At 37.1% G+C, this 16,458-nt stretch overlaps 1 protein-coding gene across 2 annotated transcripts in view; it reads right to left on the bottom strand.

Moving 5' to 3' along the window:
• Positions 1-16,458, bottom strand: part of DACH1 (dachshund family transcription factor 1) — a 436,806-nt gene that overhangs the window by 187,764 nt on the left and 232,584 nt on the right. For both annotated transcript variants that reach the window (XM_058683162.1, XM_058683172.1), the window contains exon 3: positions 6,936-7,097. In XM_058683162.1, the coding sequence (XP_058539145.1) occupies positions 6,936-7,097 (162 nt within the window). The remainder of the gene's footprint in view (positions 1-6,935; positions 7,098-16,458) is intronic.

The raw sequence follows: 16,458 nt of genomic DNA, 5'->3' as shown, positions 1-16,458 counted from the left end.
GTGTCCACATACACACACAGTATAAGGGTATAAAATTCTATATCATCTTTTTTTCTTACATTCAAAATAAATATGTTCTACCCTTATGTATTATATGTAATGGTTACAGTTATATGTGAAATTATATATTAAAATATACTCAATGGTGCCTTGTTTTGGACATTTATGTTATTTCAGGTTTAGATTTTATTTTAGAAATCACCATAAAGTATACTTTTTTGCCTTTTATCTTCTATGGTGTTTTGAAAAATCAAAGACTGTTAGAGCCAAGAAGGTAACTGAGCGTCAAGCTGCTTATTTATTAATAAGAAAACTGAGAAATTAAGAGACTTATCTAAGTAGCTATGTTATTTATTAGCTGTGTTATTACTAGAAGCAAAGTCTTCTGACATATTTTGCTTCCTGCTCTCCCATCTCAGTTTGTGAATGCATCTAAAAGGACTTATCTTGGTCATGCTAGAAGATGTTTAAATTTTAGACAGTGATTTTTGATAATTTTGTTTCAAGTTAGCTGTTTATTCTTTATATTTTCACATTAGATAACCATACTTAAAATACATAATGATGAAAATGCCAGAAATATTAAATACCCACAAATGCATTAAAATTTATGAAAGAGTAGCTTACCACTTCTTAGTTTTTTAATGTTGGGGTAACCAATTTTGTATGAAATGTCAGGATATGAAGACATCTTTTGCATAGGGAATGATGTGAACCATATGGCTTATTCACAATCGATTGAATTACAAACCATGGCAGTTCCTACACTTTTAAGAGATGCTTATGTGGTCCTTCCATTAAAATTCCACTAATGTGACATTTGTGAAAAGGTTTATGTTTGGATATACTTCCCTCACCATATGTGAAGTCACAGGGCAAAAGCATTGATTTAAAGTGTTTATATATAAATTGACAGCTATCAGTTCTAAAATATTTCTCATTTCACATGTCAGAATCTTTTTGGCCTTTTAGGGTAGTCCTGTGTGTGTTTCCATGTTTACAAGATCCTGGCTGTTAATATTGTTAAATTTACTCATCAGACAGGAAGAAGGATCTTACAAATCATTGTTAGGCAGAGAAACATTAAGAAAGTTTGAAAAAAAAAAACTTTCCACATTAAATCTGTTAAACAATGGCAAATTTCTTATGAATCAGTGATACTGTAATTGAACTGGAGACATTTTTAGAGCAAGCTTGCTCTGGCTTTTTCACCCTCCAATTTGGAATCTGCTCACAGTACTGCCAGCTTAACCAAAAAGGATTAACTCTCATATCCAACTGAGAACACAGATAATTCTCAGTAATTGGTAAAAAATGAAGATGAATGGGGCTGAGAGATAAGGAGCAATTAGCTCATCAGCAGTTACAGCTGTGCACTCAATCCGGATCCATCTCTTGAGCCTCGGCCCCTTTTAAAGAACCTAAGCAGAATAAGCATAGGACACCCCTCCCCAAAAAATTGCTGTACCTGCCCATCATTTCTCTAGTCTTCCATTTTATTTCCTTACTATACAAAGACACCTGTCATAGCATGCTATGTAAATTACTACCTCTCTCAGGACCTATGTCTAAAGCCAATCTTCTTTTTAAACTTTTTTTTTTATAACAGAAACCAAATGACTACTGTAGACACTCTTAAATTCCCTGTCAATCGTTTCATTATAGCAGCATCATCTGTTTGAAAATATAAGCAATTCCCTCATCTAATTATAGGAAGGATTTGAGGTTCATTAACATTGCCAAGGCAGAGGATCCAATGTGCAACTGCAGAGCTCTGCTTGGTGGCCTGTGTTCTCAGTTTCCTTTTATTTGCTTTCTCAAGGTCTCTAAGACTTTTTCCTGAGATCATAAAATTAATTTTTTCCTTCCAAATACACACGTGAGTTAGAAGAAAGGAAATGACTACAGTATAAACTATTCTACTTCTGTAGGAATGGTTTAAAAAAAAAGATAAGGGGATGGTCAGCTGGGTAAGATAATTTTATCTCCTATCTGCCTGGCTTTTTTTTTTTCCCCCACTCATTTTTTGTTGTTGTTGTTGTTGTTATTGTTGCTGGTTGATGGACAGAAATAACAAATAAGGAATATCATGGAAGAACACAGCTGTTCATCCCAAACTCAAGTTCTTGTGTTTACTTGAACCTCCTACATCGTTGTTAACTATTGCAAGTTTAAGAAAACGAAAACGAATCGTACATTTTGGGCATGTGAAATGTGTTCAGTTTGTGGATCACTGCATCAGTGTCCCCTTGCTTGTGTTCCACAGTGTTCAGAAAGAGACATTCTGAAGTCTTAAGATGACTTCACTTCCTTAAAGAAATAACAGCAGTTAGGGGGTTCTGCCTATAGTTTAAACAATGAGATTTTCTTGGGACATCTGTTTTGAGATCACATTTTGAATAGATATGAACTCATTTCCTACTAAGCAAGCAATCTACTATTGTTGATAGCTGTTTACCAGTTCTATGAGTCAGATATTAGCTAGTGGCAAAGGTCCCTCTTAAATCCTCCGAGTATTCTTTAAACTGTGTACATAGTGTTTTCCTTAAATAAAATGTTAAGAGAAGGTAAAAATGCAGTCTTTTCCTGCCTCTTGGTAAATTATAGTCCACAAAGTCTTGCACTTGGGAATAATATTTAATGTATTTATCTTTAAAGAGTCATTTCCTTTGTTGTCATTAGTTAAGGGAATAAGATACTAGGTTTAGCAAGTATTTAAATAACATAGAAACTACTGAGATGCTCACTATGTCAATATTTATATAGCATTTAAAAACTAGAAGTAAAAATAAGTTTCCTTTATTTAGATTAAATCGATTGTGATTAATTTAGCATCCTCAAAAATGTGCATGATGCTCAAAAAAAGATAAGCAGATAAAAACACAGCTATAGATACTATGGAATTGACCTTGGGTTCACCGGTTTTAAATTCTACCTTTTCAATATCCCAGTCCCAATTTCCAAACGGCATTTTTTTAAGCTGGTTATGTAGATCAGTCCTTAAAGCAAAAAAATAGCAATTTATCTGGCCTGTATGTTGTGGATAGTGTTGCCACTAAAAAGAATCCAGGACATTTTTCCTTCTTATCTGCGATGTAGCTCATATCAGCCAACCTGTCACAAGATAGTACTTGATATAAACAAGAGATTGCAAAGACATCTCAGTAATCAATATCAGGATGGCTACAGTATGGAAACCCCAACCAGTGCATATCATTTGTCTCAGCATCTATTTCTATGGCCAAATGAAGCATTAATTCAAATCATAAATCTATGGTGATTTAAATCTGGGAATGAGCACCTGCCTGCTTTAATGATTTATTTTGTACATTTCAGTAAGCAGGAGATTTGTCCATATGAACTGACAGGTCACCTTCAGATGCCAGGAGCAGACTGTTTATCACCATGCAGACTAGCATCTCATCTTAGCAAGTAAATATTAAACTAAAAGAATCCAATTGATTGTGGATGAGGGAGAATGGAGACACGGCTATATATTTTACTCAGCGTGCTGTTGCCTCCCTCGGATCTATCCTGAAGTCCTCACTTCTTCCTAAAGTGATCATTCTGTTGGAGAGATGTGAGCTCAAGGTTACCATGTAAAGTTGGGACATAACATAATTATGTATCAGTGTCACAGATTTCTTTAAACACCTTTTTTTTGGCTAATTTTTACAATTCATAATAAGAACCAAAAGGAGTCATGTGTAATAAAAAAATCTCTCTTCACCTCGCTAAATGGAATCAAACCAGGCAAAACCAAAATCTGTTCTCTGGGGCAATAAGGATTTCCTTACGACCCGGGTGGCGGTGGAGGGGGGAACAATGTCCCTACATAGGAAAGCCTAAAACTTTTAACAGAACTCGCGAGCCAGAGGAGTATGAGAGAAAAGAGAAACCTGAATTGATTTCAAAAACGTCACTGTATTTGGGCATGGCTGAGCAGCAACGATACATCATGTAAGTAGCACCTCTCTGAGGGGTTTCACTCCTTCAAAGAGACAATTGATAGATTCATGAGAGTAGTAAGTTTGTATTCTGAAATATAGGCCTTTGAGATTCTTGGGATCCCTCCTGGAATTCATCTGCTTCAGTACCACTTCCTAAGCACCTCATGCCCGCCGAAGCTCCCGGATGTAGTACATCCTGTTATGACTGCCTACTTATGTAGCCATCCCTCCCATAGACTGTATGCCCCCTGAGCGCCGGGACTGTATTATCATCATTTGATGTTACTAGAATGAGTGACAATCAAATGCACAACAAAATCCAAATGAGTGACAATCAAATGCACACAACAGCTCCCCCCAAAATTTACCCATAGGCCTGCAGCTTAATAGACACCTAACAGAGAGTAGAAAAACAGGGAAGGAAGTGAGAAAGGAAGTGAGAAACACTTGACAAATAGGATCTCCTTTAGTTCTCATGATGTAGATATTATTATGCCATTTTCCAGATATGGAATGTTAGGCTCAGAAAGTTTACAGAACTTCCCAAAGCCACAGAAGAGGTAATTGCTGAACACTTACCAGGAGACAGGGACTGCTGGCAGAATCTTAGAAGACTGGGGGCCAGATAAAGCAACTGCTCTGCTCAGCCACTACTTTGGTCTGTGCAGGCTCAACCCCATGGTGCCCTGGACTCTCCCTCCCCTTCCTCCCCTACCCCTCCACCAAACTCTCCTGTCTTGATGTCTAGAAAAAGGAGGGGGATGGGCTCTGGAAGTATAATAAATCATAAATTCTTAGAGGGCAATGGTATTTGAGAATAGAATAAAAAATGACAATGACAACATTTTACCCCCAAATCAGCTACAGATATCTAACAGAAATGATCTACATGCCTCAAGACTAGCAGTAACACCAATGTTAACACACTCTAAAAATATTAAGACTCTGTAGGAAAATTCAAACTTCTGCTCTTGACTCAAATTGGTGTTGGATGGGGCGGGGGTCAAAACTAAAAAACAATCTAAACTACCAACTAAATACCCTGATAAAAGAAAAGTGATAATTTCTTCCAACTACACAAAAAGGAAAATTCAAATTGTTTCTTTTTTAAGTCATTATGGTAGCCCATGTACTCAAATAATTACGATAAACCACAATTTGGTCACTAGGCAAATGTTAGCCTATAATATCAAGTATTAAATGTATGTCAATGCCTAATTATGAGCCATGTTCTCCTTATCTTATGCCTATTGGTTTTTCCAAAGTCAACTTCTCCTCTGCTGCTCAGGAAACTCAAACAGAGATATCATGCTTTAATATCTTTTGTTTTCAACGTTATTAAATTGCCTAATTTAAATATTCCTCCTCCCAACACCAACTATTAACAACAGCCTGCATTAAAGGCTCACTCTTCTAAATTTTTAAAAACATTCCAGATTGTTTTGCAATGGTAACTGAAATTTATAGTGGCCAATTACTTGTTTTTAAAAGTGTCTAATTTTGTTCTACTTTACAGGCCAAAGCAAGAGATTGCTTATTTTAAAAAAAAATGTACTTAAGAGTTCCAAAAAGAGAATTATAATTCATTCACTTTACTTCAAAACTGTTTTTAGTGTTTAAAAGTCTGAATTTATGTGTGTGAATCACGACCTTAACAACCCCGCTGCCCTCCATCCTGTCCCTAGGAGCACTGAAAATGCAAGCCCTCATGTTTTTCTTCATCCCTTCCAGCTGTAAAGCCATGGCTTTGGCTCTCTTTCACATCTTTTCAACCTTCTAAGAATTGCCACCACTTTCTTTATAACCTATTCTCAAATCAAATGCATTATTGCCACGCCTTTGCTACTTCTCTTGTGTGGTGCTATGGAAAAATTCTATTTATTTTTTTTTCCTTTTTTACATTAGAAGCCACCCTTTGGCATCACTGAAGCAATGGTAGTTTGTGTTTTGTGTTTTGTGTATATATTTAGAAATTACTCCCTACTCGAACATTCACATCTAGTGTATGCTTCCATGGAACTGTTGTACGAATGATTATTACTGAAATCCCTTACATGCCCTTAACTATCTGACATTAGACAGAAAGTAGAGAGCTGCTGATTATCTAAAGAAATAATCTATTAGCATACTGCATGGAAAAGAAAATTTAATTGAACTGCCATAAATTATTGCATCCTTCATGAAAATATGTTGGATATAGTATCTTACACATCTCTTGTAGGTCTCCACATTTCTCTTGTTAAATTATAATTTGAGCAGGATTTCTACATTTTAAAGAGAAACAATACAGTGCAGTGGCGGAATACAATGCTTTATCTCACCAACACATAGATGCTAAAGATATCATCAATAAAAAAGTTAACTCACATTTGAAGTTGGGTCTGAAAAAACAAACTACTCAAATGAATTCTGCGAAGAGAAAGGTGTTGGTTTTGGTTTAAATGGTGACTATTAATTTTTCCTCTCTTTCTCCACATCTCATGAAAGAAAAAAAAAATCAAGAGAATTCAAAGTTGTACATGTACGACGAGAAAGATTGGTTATAGTTGTTTATAGAAAGAATGAATTGTCAACATTATTCTTATTCTTGGCAGCACATGAAAGGGTTAAGTTTATATGTTCCACTGCTGATGCAAACGTATTCGATAACACATCCATTAGGAATCAAAAGATAAAGTATGGGTTTGTTTGTAAATATTCTTGTCACCATACCCGTAATCAATCTTTTAAAATTCTGATTATTAGCACTTAATTGCGGTACAAAAGATGTGAACTAAGTGTTAGAAGTTGCCTACATGAAGTTGATCGTATAGCAAAAAATTATGTCGTTAATTACTTAGTCAGAGTGCATGTTGTTAGAGGGACAAAATCGTATCTCCAAAATAGACACTGTGTTTGAAGCTAAAAACGAATAGTTTTGTTCTGGAAAAGAAAGTAATTTGGTAGCGACATGATCACAAAAGTTTCCGTGAACATAAAACTTACCAACACTTGAATTCATGTCGCCATTTTCAGAATCTGCTCCATGTTGGTTATTACTGGCATGATAGTTGCTCATGGCTTCCAATTTGATTTTTTTCACCTTCATTGCTTCGGCGATGGCTGCATTGGTAGCAGCGGCCGCTGCTGCAGCTGCTGCTGTCAGACCTTAACAGAATAAATTAAAAACAAGGTAATTCACATTCTGATCTTTCCACGTAGTAGTCCATGTACTTTGTAGAGCACACATACAAACATATTAGAGGATCTGATTCCTTCATGCCACACTCTGATAACATATATTCATTCCCGACTAGCCAATGAAACGACATTGCTATAATGGGGAGGATGCACTGTAAACTCTCAAACCAAATATTAGCAGAGACATAATTCATACATAGAAGGAGAGGAGTAGAAATGCATCCAGAATTCTCTCTCAAACAGATCAATTAGAATAGGTTATTCTCTGCTTAAAATCCTCTACAGCTGCCTGGAGGCGGGAGTCTGAACTGCTCAGCTCAATTCATAAAACCTCTCACTAAAAAATGTAAACCTACCTAATCACTCCATTTCCGCATCCTCAGGCCCCCCTCCAGCTACCTGAACATGCCACCAATACGCGTACATACCCTGCTTCTTCTGTGCTTTCACACATACCACTCCCTTTGTCTGGAATGGCCTTGCTCCACAGCTCACTTCCCTGACCTCTCATCCCCCAGCCTTCTAGCCCCAGGGTTAACACTTTTAACCACTGTGCCATGTCTGTCCAGAACAGTTCACCTCTGTTCATCCAGAAGACAGGAGGTAGATAGGAATGGACATGAGACTAGAAATAGAATTTGAGGCCAGATTATGGAAGAGCAGAAAGCTAAGGCCATGCTTTATGTACAGGCTATAGATAGCCAGAGAGGTTTTGGAGGAAGGGAGTGGTTTGCTTTCCTTAAACGTGTGAACTTTTACCAAGTGAGTTCACTTTATCCTGGCATCCCTCTCCTGTAAAATGGCAGACACTGCAATACCTGAATAATCTCTCCTAATTCTGAAACTTTAGCAGTCTAGGGGAGGATATAGATATCCCTGCTCCCCATACTCTTTTTGCTATGGCTGCTTCAGAGTTTCTGACTACGGTGCTTCAACTCGGTTTGAATTTATCTGTGTGATTTATTTCCACTTCCAGCTGGTGGATTAGAGACTGAACACCTCTCTCCTCTTTTCCTCCCCACTAATCATCGCTTCTAGTTTCTACAGCAAATGTTACAGCCTCGGAAATTATAAGAAAGTCTTTTTTTTCCCCCTAGAAATCTCTGCTTTTTTTTTTTTTTTGTAGATGTTAGGAGAGCTCACCTTTCCTTCAGATCAGACCAAAGAGGCCTTTTAGCCCAATGCAACAAGACCTTCAGAATGGATCTTTGAGTGAAAAACTGATAACCACCCTCTAAAAAGGCACTGATGTAAACTCAAAGAATTCATCTGGGTCTACACTGTACATTTGTTGCCTTTTAAGTCCCAACTTGAACGGATTCTCTCATCTTCCTATGATTGAATTTACTCCCCAGTTACTCATTTCCTTCAAAGGTGTTTCAGAACATTTTCTTTCCTGTTAAAATTCTCATGTTTCCCAGCAACTCTCTCTTCCTCGATTTTGCCTTGTCACAAATGTGACTATCCTATGTGTCCCTTCCCTTCATTACCCGGTGTGGCCTCATCTCTACCGTATAACACTTCCAGGGTCTTTATCTTTGCTTTATGCAGCAGGTATATCTTGTATTCAAATAAGGAAGATAAAACTACAACTTGAGATCTGACTGTTATTATTATATAGATCTGAATCAAATTCTACTGAATTTGAAACATAACTATGCATGATATAGCCTTAGACCAGCCATAAAGCCTTTTTGAATATTGTTTCTTCACCTGTAAATTCATTCTACTCACAAAGGGATAATATGAGGATTAAATGAGATAGACTATGTGAAGAAGGCCACATCATGCTATTAAACACTAGGTATTCTAGTTCCTCAAAAAGCCCAGTCCTAGCCATGATTCCTGCAGGATATGGTGGACTGGCCATAGCCCCCTTAGCTAGAAGAATCTTACTTCTCTCTTTAACCCTTGACTTTTAAAAATATTTTTCTTATAATTTTATTTACCTGATCTTATGAATGGTACTCTTCTACTTGTCCACTTGGCAGTTTATCCCCACGATTTTACATTTCTAATACAAATTTCAAAAGGTATACGGTGGTTCCCCCTCTATCCATGGGAGACATGTTCCAAGACCCCCCCCCATTGCCTGAAACTACAGATAGTACTGAATCTTAGGTATACCATGCTTTTTTTCTATACATACATACATATGACAAACTTTAATTTATAAATTAGGCAGAAAGAGATTCACAACAATAAAATAGAACAATTACAACAATATACTGTAATAAAAGTTATGTGAATGCAGTCTCTCTCTCCCTCAAAATATCTCATTGTACTGCACTCACACTTCTTATGATGATGTGAGATGATAAATTGCCTAAATGATGAGATGAAGTAAGGTGAATGACACAAGCACTTTGACCTGGCATTAGGCTCCTATTGACCTTCTGATGATTTTTCAGAAAGAGGATCATCTGCTTCCAGGCCATGGTTGACCAAACTGGGGAAAGGAAACTGCAGATAAGGGGGACTCCTAGAAGTGTGTGACCCATACATGATAAAACTGAACTATCTAATAATTTTTTATAAGAAGTATTGCACTTTTTATTTTTATTTTTATTTTTATTTGAGAGGGAGGGAGAGCCACAGAGGGAGACAGGGGAAGAGAGAGAAAGAGAGAGAGAGAGAGAGAGAGAGAGAGAGAGAGAGAGAGAGAGAGAGAGAATCTCAGGCAGACTCCATGCTCAGCATGGAGCCCAACGTGGGGCTCGATTCCATGACACCAAGATCATGAATGGACCCAAAATCGAGAGTGGGACGTCCAACCAAATGAACCACCCAGGCTATAATACTTTTAAATACCGAATTGTTAGTCTAGTTTAATGAAGGCAGAAAAAAAAAAAAAACTATGACATTTTCAGCAGTTGCTGATTTTAGTTCCACTAACTCACCTGGCTCACAATTCTAACACTTTAATAGCTTTCAAATTCAAGCAATTTTCTCCATTTTCCTGGCTCCCTCTAGTGCCAGCTGCTGCCTTTTCTTCAGTGGAGTCCTGCAATAGCCTCTCAACAGCTTCCCCTTTCCCCATTTCCAACCTCTTACTACTCATACAGCAGTCAACATAATCTTGTAGAAAGGAAAATCCAATCATGACATTCAATGCCTACTCTTAGAAGCAAGTGGGGCACTTCACATGGCTGTCAGGGCCCTTCATGCTCAGTCCCCTGCCTGTCCATGTAGCCCTGTGTGTTCGCCCAGGTCCCACTTCCTCTTTGTGCTATAGACACTTCAGCCTTCTCCCATTTCCTCAAATGGACTACATTCCTTCTTCCAAGCCAGACTGTGTCCAGGTTGTTCCCACTTCTAGAAAAGCTCCCTAATCCCTGTCCCTGCCCCTACCCCAAACCAGCCCATGTCCCTTATCTGATGGCGTAAATATTATGCTCTAGGAGAAGTGAGCTCAGGTTCCTAACTCTTCAATCTACTTGAGAAATAGCTATCAACATTTCAAGAATCAGCTCAAAATATACTTCTTTCAAATAAAAAAAAAATATGTATTTCTTTATTTTTGAGAGAGAAAGAGCATGAGTCGGGGAGGGGCAGGAAGAGAGGGGGACAGAGGATCTGAAGTGGGCTCTGTGCTGACAGCAGAGAGCCCAATGTGGGGCTCAAACTCAGAAACTGAGATCATGACCTGAGCCTAAGAAAGGCGTTTAACCAACGTGAGCCATCCAGGCACTCCAAAACATACTTCTTTTAAAGAGCTGACCTTCCCTACTCCTCTAGAGTAGAGCTAGCATCCACTGGTTTGTGTATGTGACTCTACCGTCCTTTGTGCATCAGAATCACTCATGGAGCTTTTAGGCCTTGCAAATAACTGAACCCTACCCTGTGAGGATTCTGGCTGGGACTGCTGCGTCTGTATATTTGGGGGTTGAGTTTACTGTTCCTCAGAACATTACAATGTGCAATCTGAGCAGAGAAACTCTTGACTTCTTTAATGCTCTTTTTTAGGAGAGGGGAGGTTACGTTTAAAGCCAGCTCCTCTAACTAGGTTATAACACCAAAAGGACAGAAATACTTCCTTAATATATGTTTCCCAAACATCTACCACAATGCCTGCCACAAATTCTCACAGAATGAAAAAACACTTCTGAGACTAGACTACTTGGAAAGCCACAGGAGAAATATGGTCACTCTTTTGACAATATCTATGTAAGTAATTTAAAGCATTATGTTTATGTTACAATCAATGTGAATATATTAGGAGCAGCAAATTTCATTAATTTAATATAAAGCATGACTCTCCCAAGCTACATCTGCCTAGGGCTGGAGAGGATCACAAAAGGCTCATCCGCCCTCTGTATTTATTGCACTTCCTGTTGGCCTTGCAATGGCCCTTTCAAATCTCTGATGTAATTCTCAAATCCCGCCCCCCCCCCCCAACTTGCTCTTAGAAAGAAGTCCCATTGTATATTTTGCTCCAAAATGAAGTTGTCTTTGAAAAAAAAATTGTTATAAATTCACAAAATAAGTCTAGCTTTTGGTCTATACTTTATAGAGAATTCAAACTGTGAAAACATTTTCATGTAACCGAGAATTGCCTACTTGTGTAAATACTGGGAACCCCTAACATTTACCTCCCTGCCTCACCCTTTTCTTCTTCTTTTTTTTTTTTTAATGTTTATTTTGAGAGAGAGAGACAGACAGACAGCGAGCAGGGGAGGGACAGAGAGAGAGGGAGACACAGAATCCGAAGCGGGCTCCAGGTTCTGAGAGCCGGATGCACAGAGCCTGATCAGGGGCCTGAACTCAAGAGCTGTGAGATCATGACCTGGGACCCTTAACCAACAGAGCCACCCAGGCACCCCTCACTCACCCTTTCTTAAGTGAGAATTTTTGTTATGTCCTCCTTCAGTAGCCCACCTTGAAGTACATTATATTGCAAATTTACCACTGCTTTTAATCCTTCCCAAGCAAGATGAACCATTTTTATCTCAGACTTAGGTAATTCAGTATTTCTTAAACTGAGAGTCAACATCAAATCCAGCCATCATGCATGGTAGTTAGAGGTTATCTTCTCCAAAGACACAGTCACAGACTGTCTGGGATGGGCTGAGGAATCTGTGTTTTTACCTTTCAACAAACAGGTTGATTCTGAGGGCTTACTGCCCTTAGATTATTATTTAAGGACAGCAATTTACACTAAAGTGTGTCTGCATCTCATAATCAAAGTTTCTTAATTGAGTAGATCATTACAGTTGTTTTCAAAAGTGAGTGTGCTTCAGAATCAACAAGGGAACTTGTTAAAACACAAAATCAGGCTGGACGAAGGAATCATAGTTTGAGATGTACTGCTCTAGTGGGATGCAGACTTTTATAAAAATGAATCTTCGTGTGCCTTTGGCCTACCACAGCGGAAGTGAAAAGGTAAGCCACGTAATGCAGTACGTCAGTATGTTATTGATGCAACGGTCATGTACATTACTAACTCCAGCAACCACTTACATGCATGAATCTATTTGGCATGTACAATAACTGTTACTGAAAAGCTTGGGTAATCACTTTGGATTCTTGAATTGGTAAGAATTCTTTCTCTCATTGGGGGAAACATAACAAATATATATATATATATATATATATATATATATATATATATATAGAGAGAGAGAGAGAGAGAGAGAGAGAGAGAGAGAGAGAGAGTATGTGTGTGTATCGTCATATGAGGAAGGAACAAATGAATGATCTCTTACACTAAGGAATGATTAACCCACCTATCTTACCTCACCAAACTCACTTTTTTATGCTCTCAGAGCACAGTGAAAGTATCTCATACACCAAAACAGAAACACGTACTGAACTGACAAGTCAAATATGAAATAATTTCATTTTATTTGAAAAGATTCTAAATCCAGGGGCACCTGGATGACTCAGTGGGTTAAGCACCCGACCTCAGCTCAGGTCATGATCTCAGTGTCTGTGAGTTCAAGCTCCATGTTGGGCTCTCTGCTGTCAGCACGGAGCCTGCTTGGGATCCTCTGTCCCCTTCTCTTTCTGCCCTTTGCTCTCTCTCTCACAAGTAAATAAATATTTTTTAAGAATATTAAAAAACATTCTAAATCCAATGTAATTAACAATGGAGACACTTAAATGTATTCTTAAAACTCATTTGGCACTAATAAGATAATGGACTAAGAAACATTTTGTTAAAAAAAGACATTTTCCTTCACAGAAAGGATAGTAAGTCATAGTTTGTACACTGCCAGACCTCCAGTTGGCCCTCACGAAAGGGATTGTATATCAAAACTAGGTTAAAGACCATAAGCCTTATATCATGCAAAAAGATTTAGGTTTCTTTTTCTTTCCTATTAAATCTCCCTATCTCTACATTTACAATTTAAAAGAATAAATAGGCTTTTACACAGAATTTTAAAACACGACTTTTCACATTGTTGTCCGAATTATGATACAGACTCATTTCTGTGGGCTTCATTCTGATCTGCTCCTTCAGAGAAAATTCTGTATTACTTTTCTAACCGCATACTGTTAAAAGTTTGGTTTTTTTAATCTTGGCTTATAGATTTCTTTTACTTTCACTTTTTGATGCTCTGCTAAAATCTTTAGTTACTGTCATGGAAATTACTAGTTACCTAACCTATCTATCATGTAGAGGGTAAATACGTGATGGTTAAAAAGCAGCACTCCAAAAGCCATACAAACTTTGGACAACATGCATCAAATTTATCTGGGATACTGCTGCAAGTTATATAATTCCTAAGACTTCAAAATTCTCATCTTTAAAACAGAGATATCAATTCTGACTTGATAGGGATGTTGTGGAGAATAAAGGCAAGATAATATATGCAACAGCATGGGCACATACTAAGCCCTCCACAAATGGTAGTAAATATTACCAAGTAACCCAGAATATCCATCATGTCCTTATGTCTAGTTTTACCCCTGTTCAGTTACTCACAAAAATGCAACTACGACAGAAGCAACCTAACAGTGTGGAGTGAGAATTTAGCCACTTGACAAATGGAAATCTAAAACCCATGCCTCTATCTAAACATTTCATTTAGTAGTCTACATTGATCACATTTATCTTAAAATCACTACATCTCCCCTCTGTGCTCTATTGATACAAAGCCTTCCCCACTTCAAATTCAATATCCTAAAACCAATCCATGGGTTTATCATTTGGAAGAGAGGCAGGCATTGTCACCACTTAAGAGCCTTATTTTACTTTGCAAAGATAGCATTTCTCTTCTGCTTTCAACTTTTATCAAAACAGCCTTTAAATCTTTCAAATGCCATATACAATCCTGGCCAGGCTTTCTAAAATAAGGAAAAATATCCCCATTCTATTTCTTTCAAATAAGTTAGTACTCCTAGTGATAAAGAGTAGATTACAACTATAGATTATAAATATCAATAAAAGAGACATATTGCTGTCAAATTCTTTCTCTGATCTGTTTGTTTGCTCATTAACTTGAAAGGTCCAATCTTTGATCTTTGGTTTCAAAGACATCAAGATGACTTCCAAATGTTTGATATGTTGTCTACTTTTACATCACATTCCATATAAAATGTATTTCCCAAAAGCTAATGGTTAAATAAAATGAGTTATATGTAAGAGATAGTAAGCAGTCAAAGCTTCTATATGATAGACTTTTTATTAGTCTATGTCACTTCACCCAAATTTAGAAGAAACCATTTTAAAGATGCAGTAGATTATAGCCAATGGTAGTTATTATTAATATTCTGGAATTGATAAGTTATTTATGTCTGGCATTCTTCCTACTGATTATTCAGGGAGACAGGCGGCTTATAAATATCTCATCACTCCACCGTCACAGAAATTTCATCGACAGTGCTCATGCACAGCTATTAGCAATATGAATCTAACCATTACAAGAAGGAGGAAAATCGAACATGTGGCATTAATACGCAGTCCTGGTTCCTAACCATCTGATAGGCAGATGGTGTGAAGCGGATTCTCCAGCTGAAATGAAGGGGCACATCATTTAAAACCTTGTTTGCATTCTAACTGATATCAGTGCCATATTGATATACATGATACATCATGGCAGTATTTGAACAATCTAGTTTGTTTCAGTCATAAATGTTTACTGCCTTGTTTTTTTTTTAATCTTATAAGCATGTTCAGAAGAGTGTATTTTTAATTTATGAAACCTATTGTTTACTTCTGTTGAACTAGAAGATTAGTGGAAAGCAGGAATATTAAATTACTTCAACCACAGCAATATAACCAAGACAGACGAATAAAGTAGGTTTCTATTTTCAATAAAGGATGTTAGTAAAAGAGTTTTAAAATTAGCCCAGGCATTTTGCACATTAAATGCATTTATTCATTTAAACCTCCTGGCTGCCCTCCCCCCCAAGTGGCATACAGAGAAACTTAATGCTTTACATAGCCATTCATTTAAAACTCTCACTGTGTGCAATTAATCTTGTCCAACAATTCAATTCAGAAAGTAAAACATCAAAAAGCATAGTTCAATTCAACAGTCATTACTGTGAAGTAATCTTTCTGCTCCTGACAGTTCCTATAGACTCTTTGCAAAACTCGGTGGAAGGTGCATTGTAAGCTCCATATAAGTTTGAATTACAACTCAGCTGAAATCACTCCGAGTCTTAGAAGAACTTTTGGCTCAATATAACGACTTAAAAATACCAGTACCCTTTTTCACCCTGTTTTCTTCCAATCCTTGTTTAAATACCAGCTGTCTAAAAAACTGACACTAATTTTCAGTTATTTATTTTTTCGATACTTTCTAAATAAAGGGAAATTGTGATTGAAATATACCTGTCCTCACCCTTGAATGATTAATAACAGACATGATAAGCAACTGGAATAAGCAACTTAATTGTGAATCAGAATAGACTGAAGATTTTGAATGTGAATGTGTCTCCTAATGTCCATTAGACTGACTTTTCTTGCCCTTTAAAACACATTTATATTCTGCAGAGAAAAGGGAAATTGATCTTTAAGGCCATTAATGGAAACACTCCCTACACCAGTTTTCAGCTTTTCAATTGATTTAATTAGATTTTTTAAATGTTTGGATTAACAAAACCCCCCACTAATTTGGAGATACATATGGAAAGAGTTTATTATAATATTGATAATAATAATCAACCAAATAGACATCAAATTTAGCATTCTTATTCTGAATAGCTTAAAATTGCAAGCCCTCAGAGCAAAGGAATAGTAGTAGTGAAGTCGGTGGAGGGAACACCATGGAGATGTTATGTTATTTGGCCATGTGTTAAATCACTGAGGAATTTGTTTCAATTTTTTTCAATTCTTTCCTTTTTTTTTTTTTTTGAGAGAGAGAGTTGGATGGGGCAG

The sequence above is a fragment of the Neofelis nebulosa genome, chromosome 1, assembly GCF_028018385.1.
Source record: "Neofelis nebulosa isolate mNeoNeb1 chromosome 1, mNeoNeb1.pri, whole genome shotgun sequence".
NCBI classification, from domain to species: domain Eukaryota; kingdom Metazoa; phylum Chordata; class Mammalia; order Carnivora; family Felidae; genus Neofelis; species Neofelis nebulosa.
The sequence above is the reverse complement of the archived record's forward strand: the minus strand, read 5'-3'. Positions and strand labels throughout refer to the sequence as shown.